Raw genomic sequence first — 24128 nt, 5'->3', positions numbered from 1 at the left:
TCCCGATTAGGTATGAGTGTGATTATATTTTAAACCCTCTCTCACACCCTAAATGTGACAATCGGAGCATACATGACCGCTGTGCTGTGTGAGGGGCGATAACATGAAGAAAAGCTCCTGTAAACCCATGGGGCCAGATGGACTGAGGACAATAAGCTGTAATTTTCATGGGGTCACTTGCTCCATCTCTTATAATGCAACTGGAATATTATACCAGTTGGTATAATTTTTGGAACAAATCAAGCCAGACATGTCACTGGAAGCAAAGATCACCAAGCTACGAGTTGCCTAATTTGGACACATCATACAAAGAGAACGATCACTGGAGAAGGACATCATGGTCAGAAGAATAGAAGGAACAAGGCGAAGTGGAAGAGCAGCAACCAATGGCTTGATACAATCAAGATAAAGGTGGAGAAGACCCTGGTGGACCTATCTAGGCTTGCACAAGATCGATCTTCCTACAAGGATCTTTCATCCATCCAGTCGCCATGACTCGAGACAGAGCCGAAGGGCGTTAAATAATGGCATCATTACCACTTATAAAGGGGGGATAACCTGAAGAAAAGCTCCTGGACACCAAGAATCGGGAAGAGATGACCACAACATCTTTCTGATGCCATTTACTTCATCTGTACATTGTACATGGAATATTGATGCAATAGGTATCATTTGAAAGCTACGATTCTGATTTTTAACATCTCACAGTCTATGAACGGCAAGTTTCGAAAATGATCCCTAATTACATACATCCTTGGCAGTGAAAGGGTTAAACAAAAAGGTCACACCTTAGCTGGGTAAATTAATTTAAAAAAAAAAAAATTGAAAGAAAAATTGTAAAACTATATCCTCAGACATGGCAGTTTATATAATGTACACCAATACGGCAAAGAATATTATTTATTTTGTCAATACATTTTTCTTTAAAAACAGGAGCACCAAAATTATTTCGTAAAGATAAAAAAAACAAAAACAAAAAATAACTCCAAGACATCAAACCAGGGTTTATTACTCAAGTGGAAAGATGTAAGCAGGTTGTGTTATAATATAGGTTGGCAAATACGGTATATGGAGACATCGCAAAACTAGTGAAAAGGAAAAAGTGAATCGGTTGAACCCTTCATTTCCTAAAACGGTTCTCAAAAAACGATAGTTAGATCCTAATTGGTTACTTTAATCGAACATACACTTTTTTTTCCCTAAGGGCCAATACAAAAATCCATCATAGGACCCCCAGCCTTCATGTGCAATTTATAACACTGGCCATTTTTTTGGGGGGGTCTTTGGCTGCGATAAGCACAGGGTCTGGATGCGAGTTCTACTATCACTCCCCTTTGGCTATTCTATGGCAAATAGGCACTTGGATGCTATAAAATAATCTGGGAAAAAAAATATATACGTATATAAAAAAGGAATAATAAAAAGATAAACATCAGATTACATATTGTGCACTAGTAGAACTTCATGACAGGTAAGCTTTATATTACAGGTGGATTTGCACATTTGGCAATAAAATGGAATAATAAGAATACTTTTCTTTTGCGTAGATGACGGAGAGCAGCAAGAGTTAATGGCAGTGACTGTATATACAATATATACGAGTAACAGATATAGATGCATAGCTAATAATGCGCCATCTTCTCCGGCAGAATATCGGGAAGACAAACAAGGTCAATACTATATCGGCCTTAAACTTTTTTTTGTTTCTCCGTGATGTGATATTTCGTGAAATAAATAGAAATAATTAGGCACATGCAGAAACCGGGTGTGAAAGCCGAGGACATATCGATAATCTATTTATTCTTCGCTGCCAGAGGTTTGCGGCTGATCTTCTTAGACTTGTCATTGTTCTTCTTTGGGGGCTCTGGGTTAGCTTGCATGTGTCTTCCATAAAGGCTAAGAATAAAAGAAAGAGATAAGGTCACATATTATGCATTAAACCAAAAGTAAAGAAACATAAATATAACAAAAGTATATATCAAAAATTTATAAATGATATAAGAAAACATATACAGTGGCTTGCAAAAATATTCACCCACTTGGCTTTTTACCCATTTTGTTACATTACAACCTGCGTTTAAATATTTTTGTCATCCAATTTGTGTGTGATCCATCAGCACTAAACAGTCTAACATGGTGAAGTGAGAAAAATATAGGCACAAATTAAATTTATGGGATCAAATAACTAAAGATTGGCAGGTGCATATGTATTCACCTGTTTTGCTGTGAGGCCCCTAAAAAATTTTGATGCTAGCAATTCCCTTCATAAGTCCCATGCTTAGTGACAGGACGTCCCCCTGTGTACAATCTAAGTGTCACATGTCTGTCAGTATATACACTTTACCTTTACCGAAAGGCCACAGAGGCTGCAACACCATTAACAAGAGGCACCACTAACCAAACACCATGAAGACCAAGGAGATCTCCAAACACCACCATGGAGAGCAAGGAGATCTCCAAACACCACCATGGAGACCAAGGAGATCTCCAAACACCACCATGGAGACCAAAGAGATCTCCAAACACCACCATGGAGACCAAAGAGATCTCCAAACACCACCATGGAGACCAAGGAGATCTCCAAACACCACCATGGAGACCAAGGAGATCTCCAAACAAGTCAAGGACAAAGCTGTTCTGAAGTACAAGTCAGGGTTGGGTTATAAAAAAAATATCCTAATCTCTGATTATCCCCTGGAGCACCAACAAATCCATTATCATCAATTGGAAAGAGCATGGTACCACAACAAACCTGCCAAGAGGGGGCCGCCCACCGAAACTCTCAGCCACAACAAGCCGGACACTCCATAGAGGTGGGCTTTATGGAAGAGTGGGTAGAAAAAAATCTTTACTTACACACAAATTGTATTGCTCGTTCTGAATTTGCCAAAAGACACGTGGGCGTCCCCCTCAAATGTATGTAGGAAGGTGCTGAGGCCTGATGATACCAAAATTGAACTTTTACACCACCATGGTAAACACCATGTCTGGCACTAAACCAACACAGCTCATCACTAGAGATGAGCGAATATCTTTGGCTCCCTCCTTATTCGGCACGCTATAGCGCTTACCAAATAAGCTGCCTCGGAAACTGGCTAACTGGAGCGCTCCCGATAATCAGCTGTTTCGAGCAGCAGCTGTTTGGAGCCCCTGTTTGACAATGACCCAAAGCATACTGCTAAAGGAATTCTTGAGTGGTGTAAGGGGGTTTTGGAGTGGCCTAATCAAAGCCCAGACTTTAATCCAATTTAGAATCTGTGGCCAGACTTGAAGATTGTTGTTCACCAGAGGAATCCATCTAACGCGAAGGAGCTGGAGCAGTTTTGCCTTGAGGAATGGGCAAAAATCCCAGTGGCCAGATGTGGAAACCTCGGAGACTTATCCAAAGTGACTTGCAGCTGTAATTGCCACAAAAGGAGGCTCTACAAAGTACTGACTTTTGGAAGGTGAATAGTTATGCACACTGTTTGTAATACTTGTTTTTTACTTCACAATTAAAAGAAAACCAAATGTTCACAGTTGTAGGCATGTTCTGTACATGAACTGATGCAAACCCTCAAATAAAAACAGCAAATTCCAGGTTGTGAGGCAGCAAAATGCAAAAAAAGGCCAAGGTGGGGGGGGGGGGGTGAATACTTTGCAAGGAACTGTAGATTACATTTAATAAACTAAATTTTTAAAAAAATCAAATGCTTTCCAAAATCACTTGGGACTCCTACTGATGCCGAAAATGTTGGACCCTTTCCTGGCTGGAATAAAGGCGGGGCCAAGCAAAAAGGTGATTTTCCATTTAGCGTCAATAGAACTGTCGGAGAGCAGTGCACGAGCGCAGGCACCTCTCCATTTTTATCCTTAAAAGATGTCCCCTTGATTGATCCAAGCATCGGGATTCCCAGAAATCTGACATGAGTCACCTATCCTATATGGAAAGGTGAAGTGACTATTCTTGGAAACCCAATGTAATAATAAAACTGTACAGTGTGTCGCCCCCTAGTGGTGGTCAAAGACATAATATTATAATTATCGCATCAAGGCCAAATTTCTCTCTCTGCTATTTTACGAGTCCTGCCCATAGAGAGACTGTCACCTGAACTAACAGTCCATGTGAATCCTCCCAGTACTCCGGAGCTTGAAATTACGGTATCTAGTTTGGTGGGCTGACATTTCCAATATATGTGTAAAAAAAATACCACCCTCAGTTCTATTAAATATCTATGGGACCGAATGAAAGTTGGAGGTGAAAATTATGTCACTTAGGAAATCAATTCTGTCCTGTAAATGATATTGGAGTTTTATGCATTGCTGAATTTGTGACTACTGGGGGGGGGGCATTGCTTTTAAATGATGAGATCATAAATCAACAGTAAAAGTACATTTTTTTTTATAAGATTTTATAAGAAAAATCCTCTTCTTTCTCCACTCATGAGCCATTTCTTTTCCCCTCTGTCTCTTGAAAGCATCATTCACTCTGAAAATTACTGACATCGTCCCTTGTTTAAAGACAGGATAGACTGCCAGCTCACTAATGGAGCAGGTTACAGCTGCCTAAGGAGAAAGGAGGAGCAGAGCGCGACACTCAGAAGGTGCTTTTGCATTCTAGTAAGTGTTTTAGCTCACTGCAGAGCTGGATTTACAGCTACACTGCTCAGTACGGATTTAAAAAATGTTCTCTATGCTGCTGATGCATCTGAAAATGTGCTCAATCGAGACAGTAGAACATGAATAACTCATTCCTGTGCATGTTGTGTATGGGAGACATCATAGCAGCTAGTCTCTACCCACCCACTAGCTCAGAGACAACTTAAATTTAGAGCCAGAGCCTGCAGAGGTGAAACCTGGTGAAATTGCTGGTTAAAAGTCAGAAATAGTGTTATTCCTCATGTGCATACACAACGGCTTTTTCTCAGTTCACCTTAAAATGACAGGTACACTAATTACAAGTGTATTTTAAAAATAGTATATATATATACAGTGGGGAAAAAAGTATTTAGTCAGTCAGCAATAGTGCAAGTTCCACCACTTAAAAAGATGAGAGGCGTCTGTAATTTACATCATAGGTAGACCTCAACTATGGGAGACAAACTGAGAAAAAAAATCCAGAAAATCACATTGTCTGTTTTTTTTTCATTTTATTTGCATATTATGGTGGAAAATAAGTATTTGGTCAGAAACAAGCATTCAAGATTTCTGGCTCTCACAGACCTGTAACTTCTTCTTTAAGAGTCTCCTCTTTCCTCCACTCATTACCTGTAGTAATGGCACCTGTTTAAACTTGTTATCAGTATAAAAAGACACCTGTGCACACCCTCAAACAGTCTGACTCCAAACTCCACTATGGTGAAGACCAAAGAGCTGTCAAAGGACACCAGAAACAAAATTGTAGCCCTGCACCAGGCTGGGAAGACTGAATCTGCAATAGCCAACCAGCTTGGAGTGAAGAAATCAACTGTGGGAGCAATAATTAGAAAATGGAAGACATACAAGACCACTGATAATCTCCCTCGATCTGGTGCTCCACGCAAAATCCCACCCCGTGGGGTCAGAATGATCACAAGAACGGTGAGCAAAAATCCCAGAACCACGCGGGGGGACCTAGTGAATGAACTGCAGAGAGCTGGGACCAATGTAACAAGGCCTACCATAAGTAACACACTACGCCACCATGGACTCAGATCCTGCAGTGCCAGACGTGTCCTACTGCTTAAGCCTGTACATTTCCGGGCCCGTCTGAAGTTTGCTAGAGAGCATTTGGATGATCCAGAGGAGTTTTGGGAGAATGTCCTATGGTCTGATGAAACCAAACTGGAACTGTTTGGTAGAAACACAACTTGTCGTGTTTGGAGGAAAAAGAATACTGAGTTGCATCCATCAAACACCATACCTACTGTAAAGCATGGTGGTGGAAACATCATGCTTTGGGGCTGTTTCTCTGCAAAGGGGCCAGGACGACTGATCCGGGTACATGAAAGAATGAATGGGGCCATGTATCGTGAGATTTTGAGTGCAAACCTCCTTCCATCAGCAAGGGCATTGAAGATGAAACGTGGCTGGGTCTTTCAACATGACAATGATCCAAAGCACACCGCCAGGGCAACGAAGGAGTGGCTTCGTAAGAAGCATTTCAAGGTCCTGGAGTGGCCTAGCCAGTCTCCAGATCTCAACCCTATAGAAAACCTTTGGAGGGAGTTGAAAGTCCGTGTTGCCAAGCGAAAAGCCAAAAACATCACTGCTCTAGAGGAGATCTGCATGGAGGAATGGGCCAACATACCAACAACAGTGTGTGGCAACCTTGTGAAGACTTACAGAAAACGTTTGACCTCTGTCATTGCCAACAAAGGATATATCACAAAGTATTGAGATGAAATTTTGTTTCTGACCAAATACTTATTTTCCACCATAATATGCAAATAAAATGAAAAAAAAACAGACAATGTGATTTTCTGGATTTTTTTTTCTCAGTTTGTCTCCCATAGTTGAGGTCTACCTATGATGTAAATTACAGACGCCTCTCATCTTTTTAAGTGGTGGAACTTGCACTATTGCTGACTGACTAAATACTTTTTTTCCCCACTGTATGTATATATATATATATCTATATCTATATATATATATATATATATATATATATATATATATATATATATATATATATATATATATATATATTGCTATTATAAAATTCCCACCGCCACCAACCTCACACATATAACATTTATTGCAGCACATAAGCACGCTGATATTATTGTATCTCACACTGAGCCCTTTCCCTACAAGCAGACACAGATTTTTCCGGTGTATTACAAACATTGACAGAGAAGCACATCTGACAGGATTGGATATAGTGAAGACATTTAACAGTGCTGCAAGCAGAACGTTTCGCCAGAAGACCCCAGGGCTCGAATATGTGACAGAATAATGCTGTCACAATCTTCCCCAGCTCTCCCCGCATGATTGATTGTCCCGACACTGCTACCAACACATCAATGCCACATTAATAAGTACTACTGATTACATGTTGACAAACTATTCCACAATTAGAATACCAGGCACTAGGGGCAAACACTGAGACAAGAGGTAAATGATGGATACATCTGTCACGGGTGACTGCCCGAACAGACAACTAAGTGGTCAGGGGAAACATTTACATTCTCTAATTCTGAGGGAAACTTCAACATAAAACTTCCATCAAAGAGAGGAAAGGTTTACAGCAAAAAAAGAACAAAACTCGCTCAGCTCCATTTTCTTCTAATATGAGTCAGTATTATAGTAGTTATATTCTTGTACATAGGAGTAGTATTATAGTAGTTATATTCTTGTACATAGGAGCAGTATTATAGTAGTTATATTCTTGTACATAGGGAGCAGTATAATAGTAGTTATATTCTTGTACATAGAGGCAGTATTATAGTAGTTATATTATTGTACATAGGGGCAGTATGATAGTAGTTATATTCTTGTACATAGGAGCAGTATTATAGCGGTTATATTCTTGTACATAGGAGCAGTATTATAGTAGTTATATTCTTGTACATAGAGGCAGTATTATAGTAGTTATATTATTGTACATAGGGGCAGTATGATAGTAGTTATATTCTTGTACATAGGAGCAGTATTATAGCGGTTATATTCTTGTACATAGGAGCAGTATTATAGTAGTTATATTCTTGTACATAGAGGCAGTATTATAGTAGTTATATTATTGTACATAGGGGCAGTATTATAGTAGTTATATTCTTGTACATAGGAGCAGTATTATAGCGGTTATATTCTTGTACATAGGAGCAATATTATAGTAGTTATATTCTTGTACATAGGAGCAGTATTATAGTAGTTATATTCTTGTACATAAGAGCAGTATTATAGTAGTTATATTCTTGTACATAAGAGCAGTATTATAGTAGTTATATTCTTGTACATAAGAGCAGTATTACAGTAGTTATATTCTTGTACATAGGAGCAGTATTATAGTAGTTATATTCTTGTACATAGGGAGCAGTATTATAGTAGTTATATTCTTGTACATAGAGGCAGTATTACAGTAGTTATATTCTTGTACATAGGGGGCAGTATTATCGTAGTTATATTCTTGTACATAGGGGCAGTATTATAGTAGTTATATTCTTGTACATATGGGCAGTATTATCGTAGTTATATTCTTGTACATAGGAGCAGTATTATAGTAGTTATATTCTTGTACATAGGAGCAGTATTATAGTAGTTATATTCTTGTACATAGGGGCAGTATTATAGTAGTTATATTCTTGTACATATGGGCAGTATTATCGTAGTTATATTCTTGTACATAGGAGCAGTATTATAGTAGTTATATTCTTGTACATAGGGGCAGTATTATAGTAGTTATATTCTTGTACAAAGGAGCAGTATTATAGTAGGTATATTCTTGTACATAGGGGGCAGTATTATAATAGTTATATTCTTGTACATAGGGGCAGTATTATCGTAGTTATATTCTTGTACATAGGAGCAGTATTATAGTAGTTATAGTCTTGTACATAGGGGCAGTATTATAGTAGGTATATTCTTGTACATAGGGGCAGTATTATAGTAGTTACATGCAACATTTATTAATGAGCCAGCTGCTAATATTTATTTCTGAATGCGGTTACAGCAGAGAGCAAAATATTGTAATTCAACTGAGCAAAAAAAGGTATGAAGGTAGAGTTCCTTTAAATAATAAAAGGACTGCAAATCCCACCGGAGCAGAAACTAGGGCAGGTAATTGCTTATCAAATGTTACTTGATAAATCAAAGAAATCAGAGCCCACGGTGACATGTCCATGCCGTAAACCAGAGTGGCATCTGACACGAGGAGTTTGTGCTACCAGTCTATCTTCTGGCCCTGTCTATACAGTTGGACGGTCAGAATGTCAGGTGACTACCTCATCCAGGCTTCATCTGCAACTTGTGCAATATACCCTCATATCTTCACATGTCAATCATACATGGGCTCCAAACTAGTGAGTGCAATTTATATAAATAGTACATTTTCCCTTTTGCAGCATTAATGTTAAGGGACAACAGCCTACTGAATGTCAGAAAAACTAAAAAAAAAATAAAGAGTATCCAAGAACCATTACAATTCATTTAAATAGACTTAAAATTCTGTGAATTTCCTATTCTATCTTCACAGACATCAGAGTCTGCGTTTCTCGGATACTGAGCTCCAAATCCTTCTGCATGGACGTAAGATTTAATTCAAGGGCTCATTCCTGATTTCCTGCCGCCACCAATAGAGGGCGCTTTGGGGCCAACTGCATACTGTTTCATAGAGCCCAACAATAACGTGCGCAGTAGGCTCCCCCTAGTGGTCATCACAGGTACTTAAGAATATATCATTTAAAACTAAGACTATGTAAGAATTTTGCATTTAAAAAAAAAAACAAAAAAAAAAAAAAACAGTGCCGATCTCTATAAAGATATATTAACCCTTTAAATGACCAGGCCTAAAACTATTTAAATGACCAATTTTTTTTTTTTTTGCTTTTAGCTCTACACCTTTCAGCAGTCATTACTTAATTTCTTTCAGAAACACGAGGCCCTGTTTTAATTTTGGAGAAATGTTTTTATTTTTTTGGCTCTGTTTTGGGGTATATATAAATTACGGTGTAATTTACAGATTTTTTTTAACACAAATTTAGAAATAAAAATATTTTTGGTTTTTTTTTTTTTTTTTTAAATCTTTCCATGTTTTGCACTAAATTACCTGTTACATGAGTCCTTAGGTTTATTATAGTTTTGATGGTGACTAGTTTGTGAAGTTGCTTTTTTTTTTTTTTGTAATTTATTTCATATAATCCAGATTTTTTTTTTCTAGGTAAGGGAGGGGACAAGTGGTGAGTGTGTTTAAATGGGGCATTTCTTCCGAGACTGGACTTCCCCTTTAAAGTGAACTTTTGTTTCAGGTGCGTTCAGGAATATTTCTGGCCATTACATGACTTGTATCCAGCATTATTTACCAGTTTTTTTAGCTAATTTTCATCTGTCTCTGAGCTAGTGGGTGACTACTAGCTGCTACGAGCTCTCCAATACACAATACAAACAGAGAATGGAGGGCTCTCAGGTGGCCTATACGATTTCAAGAAAAAGGGGATATTGCAATGGACAAATCCCAAACTTCGGAAACCGCTAACATTTACATAAATAAGAAAAACTGCCTCTTCCATCTTTTTTTTTTTTTTTTTTAAGGATATTGTCCCTTTTATGAGGCTCCAGTATTACATCCATGATTATCGCATCCACTTCCGCCCTACCCTTCAGTTCTGGCAGCGTTACGACAGCGGCATACTGTTTATGGGGTTCCTGGCCATTAGCCTCTGTATATGGACAGAGAAGTGGACACTATGCGGTGAAAGAATCTTAAAAGTGCTGTCCAGTGGGCCAGCGAACCAGCAAAGCAACAGCTGCTTTATTCCATCAGATGCCATCGATATTCATTATTCCACTGATGAGCTTTATATAGGCTGCGCACCTTTTATACGTGTAGGATACAGATATAGTCGTTTACTGTCGGACTACTTTGGGTGAGATTAGGGCATGGACTGATGCTTTGGATAAGTATCTCAGCAGCTTTAGCCTGCAGGTGGCTATCCTGAGATGCAGCCAAGCATGCACTTATGTACCGTGACTGCAGAGCGCTGACTATTTTGGGGGCATAAGATGATTACGATTTACCATCTGGATCCCAGTGTCAGTTTTATGACAACTGGAATATTGTAGTGAAGAATAAAAGACACTTTAATAGAATCTTCTGTTAAGATTTGCCCGGCATCTTAACTCCATGCAGGAAGCAAAGAACTTTTTTTTAATGAAATGGTCTACAATATTTGTGTTACAAGTTGTACTCTTATTGGGCCATTTGGGGCTGTTTATTTTTCACTTATTAATAATAGGAGGAGAATGTTCATCTTAAATGGTCAAGAAATTTTATGATACACTGTATACTAATTGAGAACTCTACTTTTTCTCCACTTATGAGCCACGTCTCCCCCCCCGTGACTCCTAAAATCACCATATACTTTGAAAAATAGCTAAAATCCACCCAAAACAGACTGCTAGCGCACTGATGGTGAGATTACAGCTGCCTATTTAGGTCTGAGAGAAAGGAGGAAAGAGCTGAGAAGCACTCACAGACAAGTGCAGGATTCACATCTACACTGCTCAGTGCCACTACATAATGTCCTCCATGCTGCTGCTCCTTCTGAACATGTGCTATATAGAGACATGAGCACAGGAATCCCTCATTTCAGTGTGCGCGGTGTATGGGAAACATCATAGCAACTAGTTTCCATCCACTAGCTCAGAGACAACTAAAAATTAGAAATGGAGTTTGCAGAAAGGAAAAACATAATTTTCAAAACATCTCAAGTATAAGCGTCACGTGGCAAAATCCCGCCACTTACAACCTCAACAGCTATCAATGAGGTCCTTAATGGTCATCTGAGGAAGGTTCTGCCACACTGAATGCACAAGATCTACCAAACAGAGGGCGCTGCATGAGACTGGACCAGGAGACGGACGTCCAGCTTCAGGCGCTCCACTGACCTTATGCCATCACTCTCAAAATTTATCATGTTGCAGAGCAAGACGGCAATGGAGGCTCAAATGGAGGTCTGCCGTCTTCATCAATGTGTCCTGGTTTTATCTGGACAGACTTCTGTCTGAGATGGTTTAGTGAATCCTGCATTGAGCAAGGGGTTGGACACGATGACCCTGAAGGTTCCTTCCAATGCTACCATTCTATGAATCTATGATATTTAATGCAAATAAAGCTAAAGATTGGTCTCGAAACCACATGGGCTAGGCCATGAAGAGGCCTTCACAAGGGAGTGTGAATGTTTCCCAGGCGACCTTTTTTAAACCCACATGTTGCTCCTGAGAGCAGAATATGGCTGCAGAGTCTCCAGACTGGTCTACCATCATCCACATCTGTGATGTCATTGGTCAGCTAGTACAAAGCAGCTGCCAGCAGTGGATCTTGATGATTTACTCGGGTGCATTCCGCGCAACAGAGCCCTCATCAGACGACCATTAATAACCTCATTGATAGCAAACATGAGAACCCTCTCTAACGCTTTTCGGGTGAATTTGCCAAAATATAAAAACAAAACTTATAAACTTACGAATGAATTAGACAGTAAATCTAGTTTTCCGAATGCGTCAGTCTGATGTGTATCTACGATACAAGAGAAGGACTACACAGCTAAACAGTGAGGCAGTGGACTCCCTGGTGGCCGCGCCAGAGGTGACAAATGAGCGGCCAGTGCCGGCTACAGCAAGCTACCAATATCATGTGAGAAAGATGCTCATTAAGCTTTATCATCCTGTCGGCTTTAATGGTACCTTTACTTAATAAAAATTCCCAGAGCCATTGCAGGGATATTAGGCCAAGTCCTTGCTTATGTATCAGGTGGTCCCAGCTGTCACCGGTAAGCGTACAGTTCACGCGGCGGTCTCTCAGGAGAGGGCAGTGAATTTAGCCTCCGAGTAATAAATGCAGAAGGAAATCAATAACGGCAGCCCGGCGCATTACTTAACCGTTTAAGAAAACAGGCGATCCTTTCAGATTAAATGACATTTTGCTTAATGCTGTAATTTCCCACTTAAGATTTTGCATCGCTACATAGAAAAATCCCAATAAACTACTTTTTTTTCCCGCTTAACTTAACCAGTACGAGAACAGGCGCACTACGGACTTCCAGCGTAATGTCGGAGAGCGTAGAAATCACATTACTGAGTCTGACACTACGTAGGGTGGGTGTAGACTTGTGTATTGGATGTCCGGACATTATATAGCAGATCCTCCCATTTGTGTACTTATATGCATTTTTACGGTATGACAATCACAGCAATTGTTTTTCAATTTTTTTGGGCCGAGCAATAATACTTTTTTTTTTCTTGCCCCATTGAATTATATTTCTGCACTGGAACACCGAAAATCCAAGATTTGGTTATTAAAATGGTTAACAAAGATCTTAAAATTAATGCCTCAACTATAATATCTATAATATCCTTAAAGGGAATCTGTCAATAGGTTTTTTGCTATGTAAACTGAGGGCTGCAAGAGGTAGGGGCTGAGACACTGATTTCAGCGATGTGTCACTTATTAGGCTGTGTGTTGCCGTTTCAATACAATAAGTGTTTTATCAGCAGGAGATTATCATTACAGGACTAGTTGTCTCATGCCTCCTGGTCCAGCCACACCCCCACCAGCAGTTTTCGGTCAATAAACAGTGTACACAGAAAGCTGCCAATCAGGGGTGTGGACGGTTATACAGGGCGCAGCAGCTATTTCTACAGCAAAGAAAGTCCTAACTGTATCACAACTACCGCACCCACATCACTGGAATCAGGGTCTCTTTTCCTACATTATGCTGCTCTCATAGAGCATAGGAGCCATTGGCTGAGCCGAGTTTTCCTGTGTATGGGTAGACTCAGGAGAGGCAGATGCCAGATGAACCATCGTTTGGCTAACAGCTATGTCATACAGCAATTTTCTAGGGGCAAAAGTTGGGTTTTCACATTGTGTCTGACCCAGACAGTCCATATATTGCACGCATGTACAGCATGTAATACCCCATTTCCCCTATAGTGGCCACTGTTGGGGAATTATACTGCCACACAAGGCTTCCTTCATCTATCAGCTGATCAACTGATTTTTTTTTTTGTAACATAATACAATGAGCATATACCCTATAGTAAGTAAATAGTAAGTGTAAAGAACACAGGGGTACTTTGTTGCCACCATTTTGATCAAAAAAGTTTAAAATCTATCGCACTGTGACAAGGTGTACTCAACGTGATCCTATCTCTGGTGTGAAAACCTCACCTTGTGTCAGCCAACCTCAATGCAGACAGGGCAGACTGATTCCCGACTGTGCAGACACATTCCCGACTGTGCAGACACCTGTCCGTGGGAAGCTATATAGAGGCGATGTCTAGCTCAAAAATGGGGAGCCACACCCCTGTTTGTACAAGGTACAAGAAACTACAGCAAAACCAAAAGAAATGAGCCGGAACATAAAGTGGTATAAGTGCAATGTACATGAGCTCGTGGCCACAGTGTGAACGGGCTCCTATACATTACACTTACACAAACATCTGTTCCGGCTCATTTTCTTTGTTCTTTTTTTTCTGTAAAAACAGCAGATTTGTGAGACGTCCGTGAAGCTTCATCTATACAGGGCTGCATAATTGAATTTCAAGTAAAAAATAATTGCAGTTTTTCCACGTACAGCTTTCTACTGCGCCAGATTAACCATTCACATTTCTTATGAGTTACATCTAGGGCAACTTCCGCTTTTTGCATGTCATACAGGCGCGGCCGGCTCCTCCGTGGTGAGAGATCGGTACGGTGACCTCGGAGATGGACACGTTGATATCTTTAACTGCGCTCTCTGGGAAATGACACTTTGTCATGGCGGTCAGCTAATAGCCGACTCTGCCGGCCAGCAACACTGATGCTGTCTACATAGATTCCCAAATTGTCAAATAACTGCTCTTACTTCCCATCAGCCTAATCCGCACGCTGTCAGCAGCCCATTTACCTCCGCGGCTCCTCACACCGTCCTATTTAACTCCACCGGCAGAGCGACCAAATAGGGGTTTCAAGTAAAAGACTCCACGTCTTCCCAAACCTCATCTATCAGAAATGTCCTAGATTTGATATAATTTACAATACTTTACGAGGACAAGCTATACAGCCCCGTAATGTAACAGCACATGATGTGCCGATGTAACACAGCTGAATTAGTCATGGGCTGATTCACCAACGAGGTCCAGTAATTTTATGGAAATTTGCGCATTAACGGAATCAATTATAATGGATTATTAAATAGATCTTCTAGACCGGATGAGGCTGGTGTACTTACATTGAAAAATAATCAATGCCAAATGGCTGCATAATCCTGATATCAAAATTAAATTTGTACATAAATATGTGACTTCAGATTTTGTGTTATTCTATGCCTGATTAAAAGACCTGATGAAGCTGGTATACTTACATTGAAAAAAAAATCAATGCCAAATGGCTGTATAAAGCAGGTATTAAAATGAAATGTGTGCATAAATATGCGACTTCAGATTTTGTGTTACTCTATGCCTGATGAAGAGACCGGAGTAGTCTTGAAAGCTTGCAATTTGTTCTAAAGATGTTGTATAGTATGTAGTATTAGAAGGATTTTTCTAAAATAAGCAGTTTAAATAACTGCACATGATGTATGCAAAATATAATGTTGGAGACAAGGAGGTGGAGCCACTCTGTAGTAGGTTCAATGTGAACGTGACGTTCACCACCCAAAATAAGGTCCATGAGTACTTACTACATCATCGTATGCTGGTCCAAAGCCCATGAACGTGCCCATTGTGTTTCAGGTCTGGCGCACACGCTAAGAGCAAAAGAGTTTTAACGCTCTTGAGATGATGTACCCTGTCCCGGGGAAGTCAGTCAATTAAGTCATAATAAAGAGACCTCTAGATTCTTTTTCCGACTGGCTCCGCCACTCTGACTCTTCTGTTAAGTGGCTCCGCCTCCTTGACTCCAGCAAGGCAATTTACATAGCGTGTGTGCCTATTTTACAAAATCTTGCTTCTACTACAGACAAGGTCATCCTTAGAAAGCAACACAGCTAATGTACCAACTACTGCTAGGGGTTTAAGGATGAGAAGCCTACTGAAATGTTACTCCATGTCTATGCAGGTGGTTAGGAGCCTTCCATATGCAAAAAAAACAAACAAAAAAAACAGGGCTCAGGTTATCAGGACTCATGGAGATGTCAATTACCAGAACTATGTTGGATATACAATGACGAGGTGACAAAAGGTGGCCACCTCGTTACTGCTACCTGAATCTTTTCTACTTTATGTATTTCTCACCGAAACATTTTCTACAACTTTTACTTCAAACAAAATGACATCAACGTCTCCAGTGACGCACTTTAAAAGCAGTCTTGTCAAGTTTCCCTTTGTTCTTGGGCTACCTTTTAGATCTAAAGATGAAAAAAAGTCATGAAATTTGGTTTTCATGCTCCCTAGCTGCTTGCACAACACATCCCTGACTGCCAAGGCCCAGTGAAATAACAGGTGAAATCACTTCTATGTGGAACGTAAAACCAGAAAAGGCTGTGGTGTTGTATCACCAGAACTGGGGATGGGATGAGCCAGGGGGAAGATCTCCGGTAAGTAGGCTTCAACGAAAGACCGGTTGCAACTCACGACTAAAGGCCCCGATACACACGCAATGGCTATGAGCCAAGCAATCATTCGGCCGAAAGTGGTCTTTCTTGACTCACCAATGCACATGAGAGTTGGGCTGCACCCACACTTATTAGACCGGTTTAGAGAATCTTAATCCGAAGCCTCAAAATGTCTCATAAAATAAGAAAAAAAAACCCAAGATTTCAGAGGTCGTCTGTGACTTTGTGAAAGATGCAGGCAAAATGTTTGGGTGGTACCGATTCTGGAAAAGTCCCTCTGCCCTTAAATTTAGAGATGAGACATATAAATGATGATTGCAGCCCTGAAGCTCTTATGCTGAGGGATACTAAACTGTGAAGAAGCATGTCATCCTTATGCAGACCATCTGTGTATGGAGTCTTATTACCAATGGTCCATGGGAAAAACAAGGAATGCATGTTAGCCCTCTCCCAAAAACGTCCATTGCAAAATGATTCATTTGTATTTTTATCCTCAATGCCAATAGGACCCCATACATAATAGTTCTTCACCGTTTAGTGTCTTTCAGCTTGCAGGAGTTGTCTACCGATATGTCATCTATATCTTATCATTAGAATAAGCGATCAGATAGGTGTGGACCAATCTGTGAGGCCCTACCGGCAGCAGCCCCCCCCACCCAGCGAGTGGTGTGCCGCAACATTGGCATCCGGATGTGACTACTGTACATAGGTGGAACATCATGGCTCCGTGCACTGAAGCTCAGATCACATTAACTTTACTAGGAACTAAGCTGTAGTACCCGAGTATGACCACTACAGTGAGTGGCTGTGTACACTAGCCACGTCTGGCCACTGCGGGAGCGGCTTATTAGCAAGAGTAATAGGTATCGAATCCTCGCCAATCTGATAGTGATGACCTATTCTATGAGGATAACCCCTTTAATCAGTCTTGCTATATTCTCAGAGGTGTAACTTAAATCCGTCTTCAAACACCTACCTTACATTCTGGGCACACATTTTCGGACTGGCGTCATAAGTCTACGAATCTGTTGAGTTCAGGCTTTAGCCTTGTGACCAGTTCGGAAATCACAGTCCATAAGTAGGCCATGAGACCTGAATGTGTGAAGCCGGTCTTACATTACTGGCCTCGGAATTTGAGGACAGAGGAACTTTTTGGGCATTCTCAGGTTCCAGGGCTAGGATGAAAATGCATCCTCCGCACCTCTTAGGCCAGGTTCATACTGCGTTAAGGCAGCCCGTTCAACACATAGCGTTGACGGGCTGCATAGCATAACGCGATATGCTGCAGCCCGCGTCCAAGGCTCAGTCACTGAATGACGGCACATCGCGAGCAAATGCGCTAAACTGCATGCGTCGCGATGCGCCCGATAATGGGGGTTAATGGCAGCGTTAACGGACTGCGTTACACCATGTTATGCCGCGGTGTAACGCAGTTCGTCTAACGGACTGCCATAACGCAGTGTGACCCCGGCCTTTATATTGTATAGTTTTTTACTTGCCGCGAAGAGGATAATGGTGTCTGGGTTCTTCTCCGCAGTTCTTGAATCCGTCTATAAAGACTTCACACACAAAATAAAATAAAGCGAGATGATGTCTATTTTCTTAAAGAAATATGTGACATGTATATTGGTTTAAAATGAGAAAGCGAAGGAAGACTGTATGAAAGGATCGGCTATAAATTCAGAGGGGTACAAACGTTCCTACATTTCCACCATATATTAACTAAGCCAACAGCGAGATCCTTGATATGTCATCTGCTGATGGATGAGCCCAAACAGGTAAGACCCGCACATAAAGCTTTATTGCTGGAGACGTTTTCATCTGCGCTAAGCTCTCCGGAGAGAAAATCTGTCAAACAGCTTCGTCTCCCATCGATGCTATAGTGTAGTAATCTTTACCACGTATGTACCCCTATCAGATACTATATGCTTACTGATATGTAAATGTATGTAAAGTACCAACACTGACGCAGAGCGCGGAGTATGAAGTGCCTACATACTACGTAGCTGCTCTCGTGCAGATTCTTTGATCCCTTCCTGCTACCACCAATTTTTTTATTTCGACCCTTTTCTCCTCTCCTTCTTCCAAGATTTCTAATCTTTTTTATTTGAGCATAGACACCCCAAGAGTTGTACTTTAATGACCCCATCCATTTTAGCATATAACATACTTGAAAACAGGGGAAAAAAACAAAAAAAAAAAACGACCTCAAGTACGGTGATAGGGCGAAAAAAAAATTGCAATTATGCCATTGTATTGGGTTTTTTTATGGTGCTCATTTGAGTTGTAAAAATTAAGTAAGAACATGATTCTCCTGGTCAGGTTTTTTCATCACCAATGGGTTCCTGGATGGTTGGAAGAAGAATGTAAGAAAATTTCTCTGGGAGGATGTTTAGATCCCATTTGTTTTTTCATGAAACGCAAATCGCACATGAATGGTCTCAGGATGTTTTACTGTTGGCAGACACTGGACTTATGGTAGTGATCACCTTTTCTGCTCTGGACAAGCATTCTTCAAATGTCTAATACAGTCTAAAGGGGGCTTCATTGTAAAAAATAACTCCCCCCCCCCCTTGTCCATTGCAGTCCAATCACTGTTCTTCCTGCAGAATGTTCTTCAGTCCTTGATTTTTTTCTTTAAGAGAAATGGCTTCTTTGCTGCTCTTCTGGACACCAGACCATCATCCAAAAGGCTTCACTCAACTGTGAGTGTAGATACCTGCTACCATACCTGAGCAAGCTCAGCCCTGGTGTTGAACTTGATCCTATAGTCGAATCCTATTTAAGAGATGGTGCTGGCACTTGCTGTACTTTCTTGGGCGCCCTGAAGGCTTCTTCACAATATTTGAACATCTCTTTTTAAAGTTTTTGATGATCAATTAAATGGTTGATTTAAGGGCAATCTTTCAAACAGCAATGTCCTTGAATGTAAAGCCTTTTTGATGCCTTCTTTTAACCATAACATTGACAATGATTTCAAGCACTAACCCCTTTTAAACCCAGAATGATATTGGGTCATGACATTTCTTCCCTCCTGAGTATTCCATCATCGCCTGAGAGTGAAATTGTTGAAAAGTGAAAGGAACTGCAGCAACTCAGTCACGTAAACATTACACAGCGGGGTCACCAAGTACTGAAGAGCAGAGGGCGTGCAAGTCGCCAACACTTTGCAAAATCCATAACTGCAGAGTCCAAACCTCCTCTGGCATGAATATCTGTACAAACACTGAGTCCATGCCGGGAGCCACATAGCTCGGACTTCCATTGCCAAGCAGCTGCACGCAAACATTGGACAGCTGTACAGTTTGGTGGAGGAGAGATACTACTAAGGGATTGTTTTACAGTGTCAGCCTCGGCTCCCGACTTCCACTTAAAGGGAATCTGTCACCCCTTTTTTCGACTATGAGCCGCCAGCACCGACATCAGGGGCTTATCAACAGCATTCTGTAATGCTGTAGATAAGCCCCCGAAGTAACCTGAAAGATAAGAAAAAAAGTGTTAGATTATACTCACCCGGGGGTCCGGTCCGATGGGTGTCGCCGTCCGGTCCCTCCCATCTTCTAACGGTGAATGAAGAGAAAAGCCGGGGTATATCCGCGCTAGACCACAAGGAACCAACCGAAGATGCAAGCAAACCTTTATTCTCACTCAAGCCAACGCGTTTCATGGCCACCTGGCCACTTCATCAGGGCAACAATGTGTACATTGTACATTGTTGCCCTGATGAAGTGGCCAGGTGGCCATGAAACGCGTTTGCTTGAGTGTGAATAAAGGTTTGCTTGCATCTTCAGTTGGTTCCTTGTGGTCTAACGCGGATAAACCCCGGCTTTTCTTTTCATCCACTGTATGTATCTGCAATCCGGGATCTGCAGCGGCCAAAACTTCTTCAAGTGGTTGTGACCCTTCACAACCACACCAGGTGAGTGGATTACCTTTGTTAAACACGCTGATGTCCCTCATTTACCGCCTTAGTGCGCTCCCCCTCTCTCTATTTTTTGCATCTTCTAACTGTGACATCCTCTTCTTTGCCGCCTGTCGTGGTTCCGGCGCAGGCACACTGCTCTGCCCTATTGAGGGCAGAGCAGAGTCCTGCAGTGCGCAGGTGCCGGACCTCTCTCTGGCGCCAGCGCACTGCATTATTCTGCTCTGCCCTCAACCGTGCAGAGCAGTGCACCTGCGACGGAGCCACGACAGGCAGCAAAGAAGAGGGGAGGCTGTTGTGAATGAGTCACCGAAGGAGGAAAAAACAAAAATACAAGCCAAGTCCAGAAAACCGGAGAGGTTGGTAGCTATCGGATTGCAGACCCCTGATCCTATCCACAACAACTAACCGTAGCCGTAGGGGGTTCTTACGATGCCCTAGACCCCTCGATCACAGCCGGAGAACTAAATAGGCCTAAAGAAAGAAAGGGGAAATCTAAACTGCCCCAGAGCAGACCCCAAAGCAATAGGCAGCCCCCAACATATAACGACGGTGAAGCAAGATGAAAACACTAACACAGATAGAAAGATAGGTTGAGCAAACGATGGGGCCCAAGCTAACTAAAAAGGACAGGAAAGAAAAGCTGCTGTCTGCAATCCATAAAAAACCCTACCAAAAAATGTCCCAACCGTCTAATAGGAAAAACAGGCCCTGAAGTCGCTAGGACTTCAAAAAGACTATATCAGCACTCAGGTACATTCTGAAGACAGAGCAAAGAGACAAACTGATCAGAGACAAAAATGGATCTCAGCACACCCCCGACCGGGGATGGCTGAACTCCAAAAAACAAAGTAAACAAAACAAAACTAATAAGTTCAATAGCAGAGCAAAAACTTATCTTTGGGAAGCAGGAATCAGACTGGTCTCCAAGAATCCAACAGAGAAGTCACAAGCGACTCAGAAGGGCGTCGACTGCCTTATATCCAGTCAGAAGTTCCTGTTACCCAGTCATCATCTACCTGATCAGGTGTTTGGTAATCAGCCTCACTACCTTCCTTCACCAGAAGAGGGATTTCATCAGACATCGACGGAGAAGGGGAAAATGAACTCACAACAGGAGGCGATGGGAGGCGTCGGACCGCAACACCCATCGGACCAAGACCGGACCGCCCCCCCCCCGTGAATATAATAACTCATTTTTCTTCTCTTTCAGGTTACATTGGAAACTTTTCTACAGCATTACAGAATGCTGTAGATAAGCCCCTCATGTCGGTGCCGGCAGCTCATAGCCGAAAAAAGGGGTGACAGATTCCCTTTAAGAGAAATCTTAACGTTTCAACAAACAAAACATTTGGGACAATTATAGCTTCCAACTTTGTGGGAAAGGTTTGGGGAAGGCCCTTTTTCTGTTCACCATAACTTTGGCCAGTGCACAAGGTCATTATAGACATGGTTGGGGGGAGTTTGGTATTGAAGAACATGACTGGCCACACTGAGATCTGACCTCAACCCCATGCAGCAGCTTTCAAATGAACTAGAACAGAGATTTTTGAGCCAAACGAGGGATGCGCCTGCTTACCCTGTAACAAGGGCAACCGGGGGGGGGGTAGTTGTGGTGAGTTATTTAAAGGCACAGTTCACAGTCACAGTCCACTGAGCACCCCCGGCCCCTTGTACATGAATAGACGGGACAGACACAGCTTTTCCAACAGTTTACACTTATCTTCTCTCCGTCCACTGTAGTCCAGGCAAATCAGAGTCCAAGAAGGCAACTGTTGTCCAGCAGGGAATAACTTTTTAATGAACAGAAATAAAAAATAGGAATAAAAGAGTACAACACTGGATTAATGATCTCTCCCTGACATTCTCTATAGCCCTACCCACAACAGCTGCAGCAGCCGAAGATCTGCAGCAGTTCACAAGCCGGGATAACCCCTTCGAGTCCTGGGGCTCATGTTGCAGTCCCTAGTCCTTATTCCTTGGTCCTTAGATCCTAGCCTGGGGCAACAGACCTCTCCCGCCCAGGGGGGACTGGCAGTGCCCAGTCTGTAATACACGTCTGCCCTGGCCAGTGATCCGGGCAGTTCTGAGGAAACAACAGCTTCCTCTTTCCTTGTAGCTGCAGGTCCAGGCCCCTTATTAACTATTGCTGTCCCTAACTACAGGTTGGGCCATTTATATAAAATGGGAATGGTTGGTGACCAGATTGGCAGACTGAACTTGCAGAATGGGCAAAATAAAAATTGGAAAGGACCCTCAGTTTACACAGAACATTATGTTCAGTGATGAGGCAAACTTTTTTGGGTGGGCCATTTATATGGATACACTTAAATAAAATTGGAATGGTGACAGTTTTATTGCGTAGGGTGTCTTGCATTGAAATCTGCTGCAGTGACCCGGGTACTGCGTTCACCAGACATCAACACAATTTCTATCCGCTCCTCACGTGTTAACCTCTGCGACATGTCAATGGCTGTAAACAAAGAGAAACTTGTAAATAAGTCATGAAAGAATAAAGTTGTGTTAAAACCAGGCTCACCATTGTTTTTATTGTGAAAAGCTCAATAAGTTTGATATGTCACATGACCCTCTTTCCATTGAAAAAAATAAAAGTTGGATCCAAAATGGCCGACTTTAAAATGGCCACCATGGTCACAACCCATCTTGAAACGTTTTCCCCCTCCCATATACTAATGTGCCACAATCAGGAAGTTGATATCACCAACCATTCCCATTTTATTTAGGTGTATCCATATAAATGGCCCACTCTGTATACAGGCATTTAAAGGGAAACATACACATGACAATACAATACATTACAAAATATAAGACACATATAAAACATTACAGGGACATAACATGTGTACATAAGAAGCGCACAGGGGGTCAGAAGGCAGAAGGAGAGGGTGCAACTGAGGGGATTGGCTATCTTCTTACACTCCCCCCTCCTTAAACATGGCCGTCCCTGGCCATGCCAACCTGGGTAAAAAACATAGAAAATAGTTCATAAACCACACGTAGTCCTATAAAGACCAGTCATCCCTTTAACACGGGCGGCTGCATTCTGCATTTAGGTTAACAAACTATCCCCTCTATACCTACAACCTTGTAGCGATTCTTGACAAAGATATGGGACGGGTCGAAATGCCCTTTATGGATCTACATTATCGGATTTATATTATTTGCTTGGTTTATATATGTAACGTCAAGAATTTCACTGTAAGATACGTGCCCATAGTCTGTGCTGCACATTTACAGCCGGGCAATAAAGGAATAGCAGCAATCTGACATTTTCAACCTGAAGTCAAGGAAAAGAACATAAATATCTCCAGACTATGCTCTTTTCCGGTCTACAGCCATCCTTATTGTTAATAAATATGGGCAAAAGCAACACTCAAAAATAGTGAGCAATTATTAAACTATATAATTTATATTTTTTACATTACTTATATACAGTAGTTCTATATATATATATATATATATATATATATATATATATATATATATATATATTAGTGCTAATTGTGAACAAATTAAGAATTGTTTCTAACAATCTAAACCTACTATTTAATATGTTTATTAATGGCCTCGCTGAGGGCTTACAGAATATTAGAATTAACGGATATTTGCAGATGATACTAAACTCTGCAATATAATCAACACAGAGGAGGATAATTTAATATTACAGAGGTGTCTGGGGAAGCTGGAGGCTCAGAAGAAGAAACAGCAATGAAAGTTTAATGTAGATCAATGTAAGGTCGTGCACTTGGGTCAAAGAAACAAAACATATAATTATGTACTAAGTGGTAAAACAGTGGGTAAAACTTGGATGTACGGGTGGACGGCAAACTCAGCTTTAGTGACCAGTGCCAGACAGCTGCTGCAAAGGCAAATAAAATAATGGGATGCATCAATTCCTCTATACAAGTCACTAGTGTGACCCAATTTATACACTGGAGTCCAGAATTGTATATAGAATTATAAGAAGGACATTG

The 24128-nt window shown here is 41.3% G+C and overlaps 1 protein-coding gene across 2 annotated transcripts in view; it reads right to left on the bottom strand.

Moving 5' to 3' along the window:
• Positions 1–882: 882 nt before the first annotated feature.
• RSU1 (Ras suppressor protein 1) overlaps positions 883–24128 on the bottom strand; it is a 159294-nt gene continuing 136048 nt past the window's right edge. For both annotated transcript variants that reach the window (XM_073581884.1, XM_073581883.1), the window contains exon 9: positions 883–1896. In XM_073581884.1, the coding sequence (XP_073437985.1) occupies positions 1794–1896 (103 nt within the window). In that variant the 3' untranslated portion in view covers positions 883–1793. The remainder of the gene's footprint in view (positions 1897–24128) is intronic.

Source organism: Dendrobates tinctorius, unplaced genomic scaffold, assembly GCF_039654945.1.
Source record: "Dendrobates tinctorius isolate UK_male_01 unplaced genomic scaffold, ASM3965494v1 ptg000070l, whole genome shotgun sequence".
Classification (NCBI taxonomy): domain Eukaryota; kingdom Metazoa; phylum Chordata; class Amphibia; order Anura; family Dendrobatidae; genus Dendrobates; species Dendrobates tinctorius.
The sequence above is the reverse complement of the archived record's forward strand: the minus strand, read 5'-3'. Positions and strand labels throughout refer to the sequence as shown.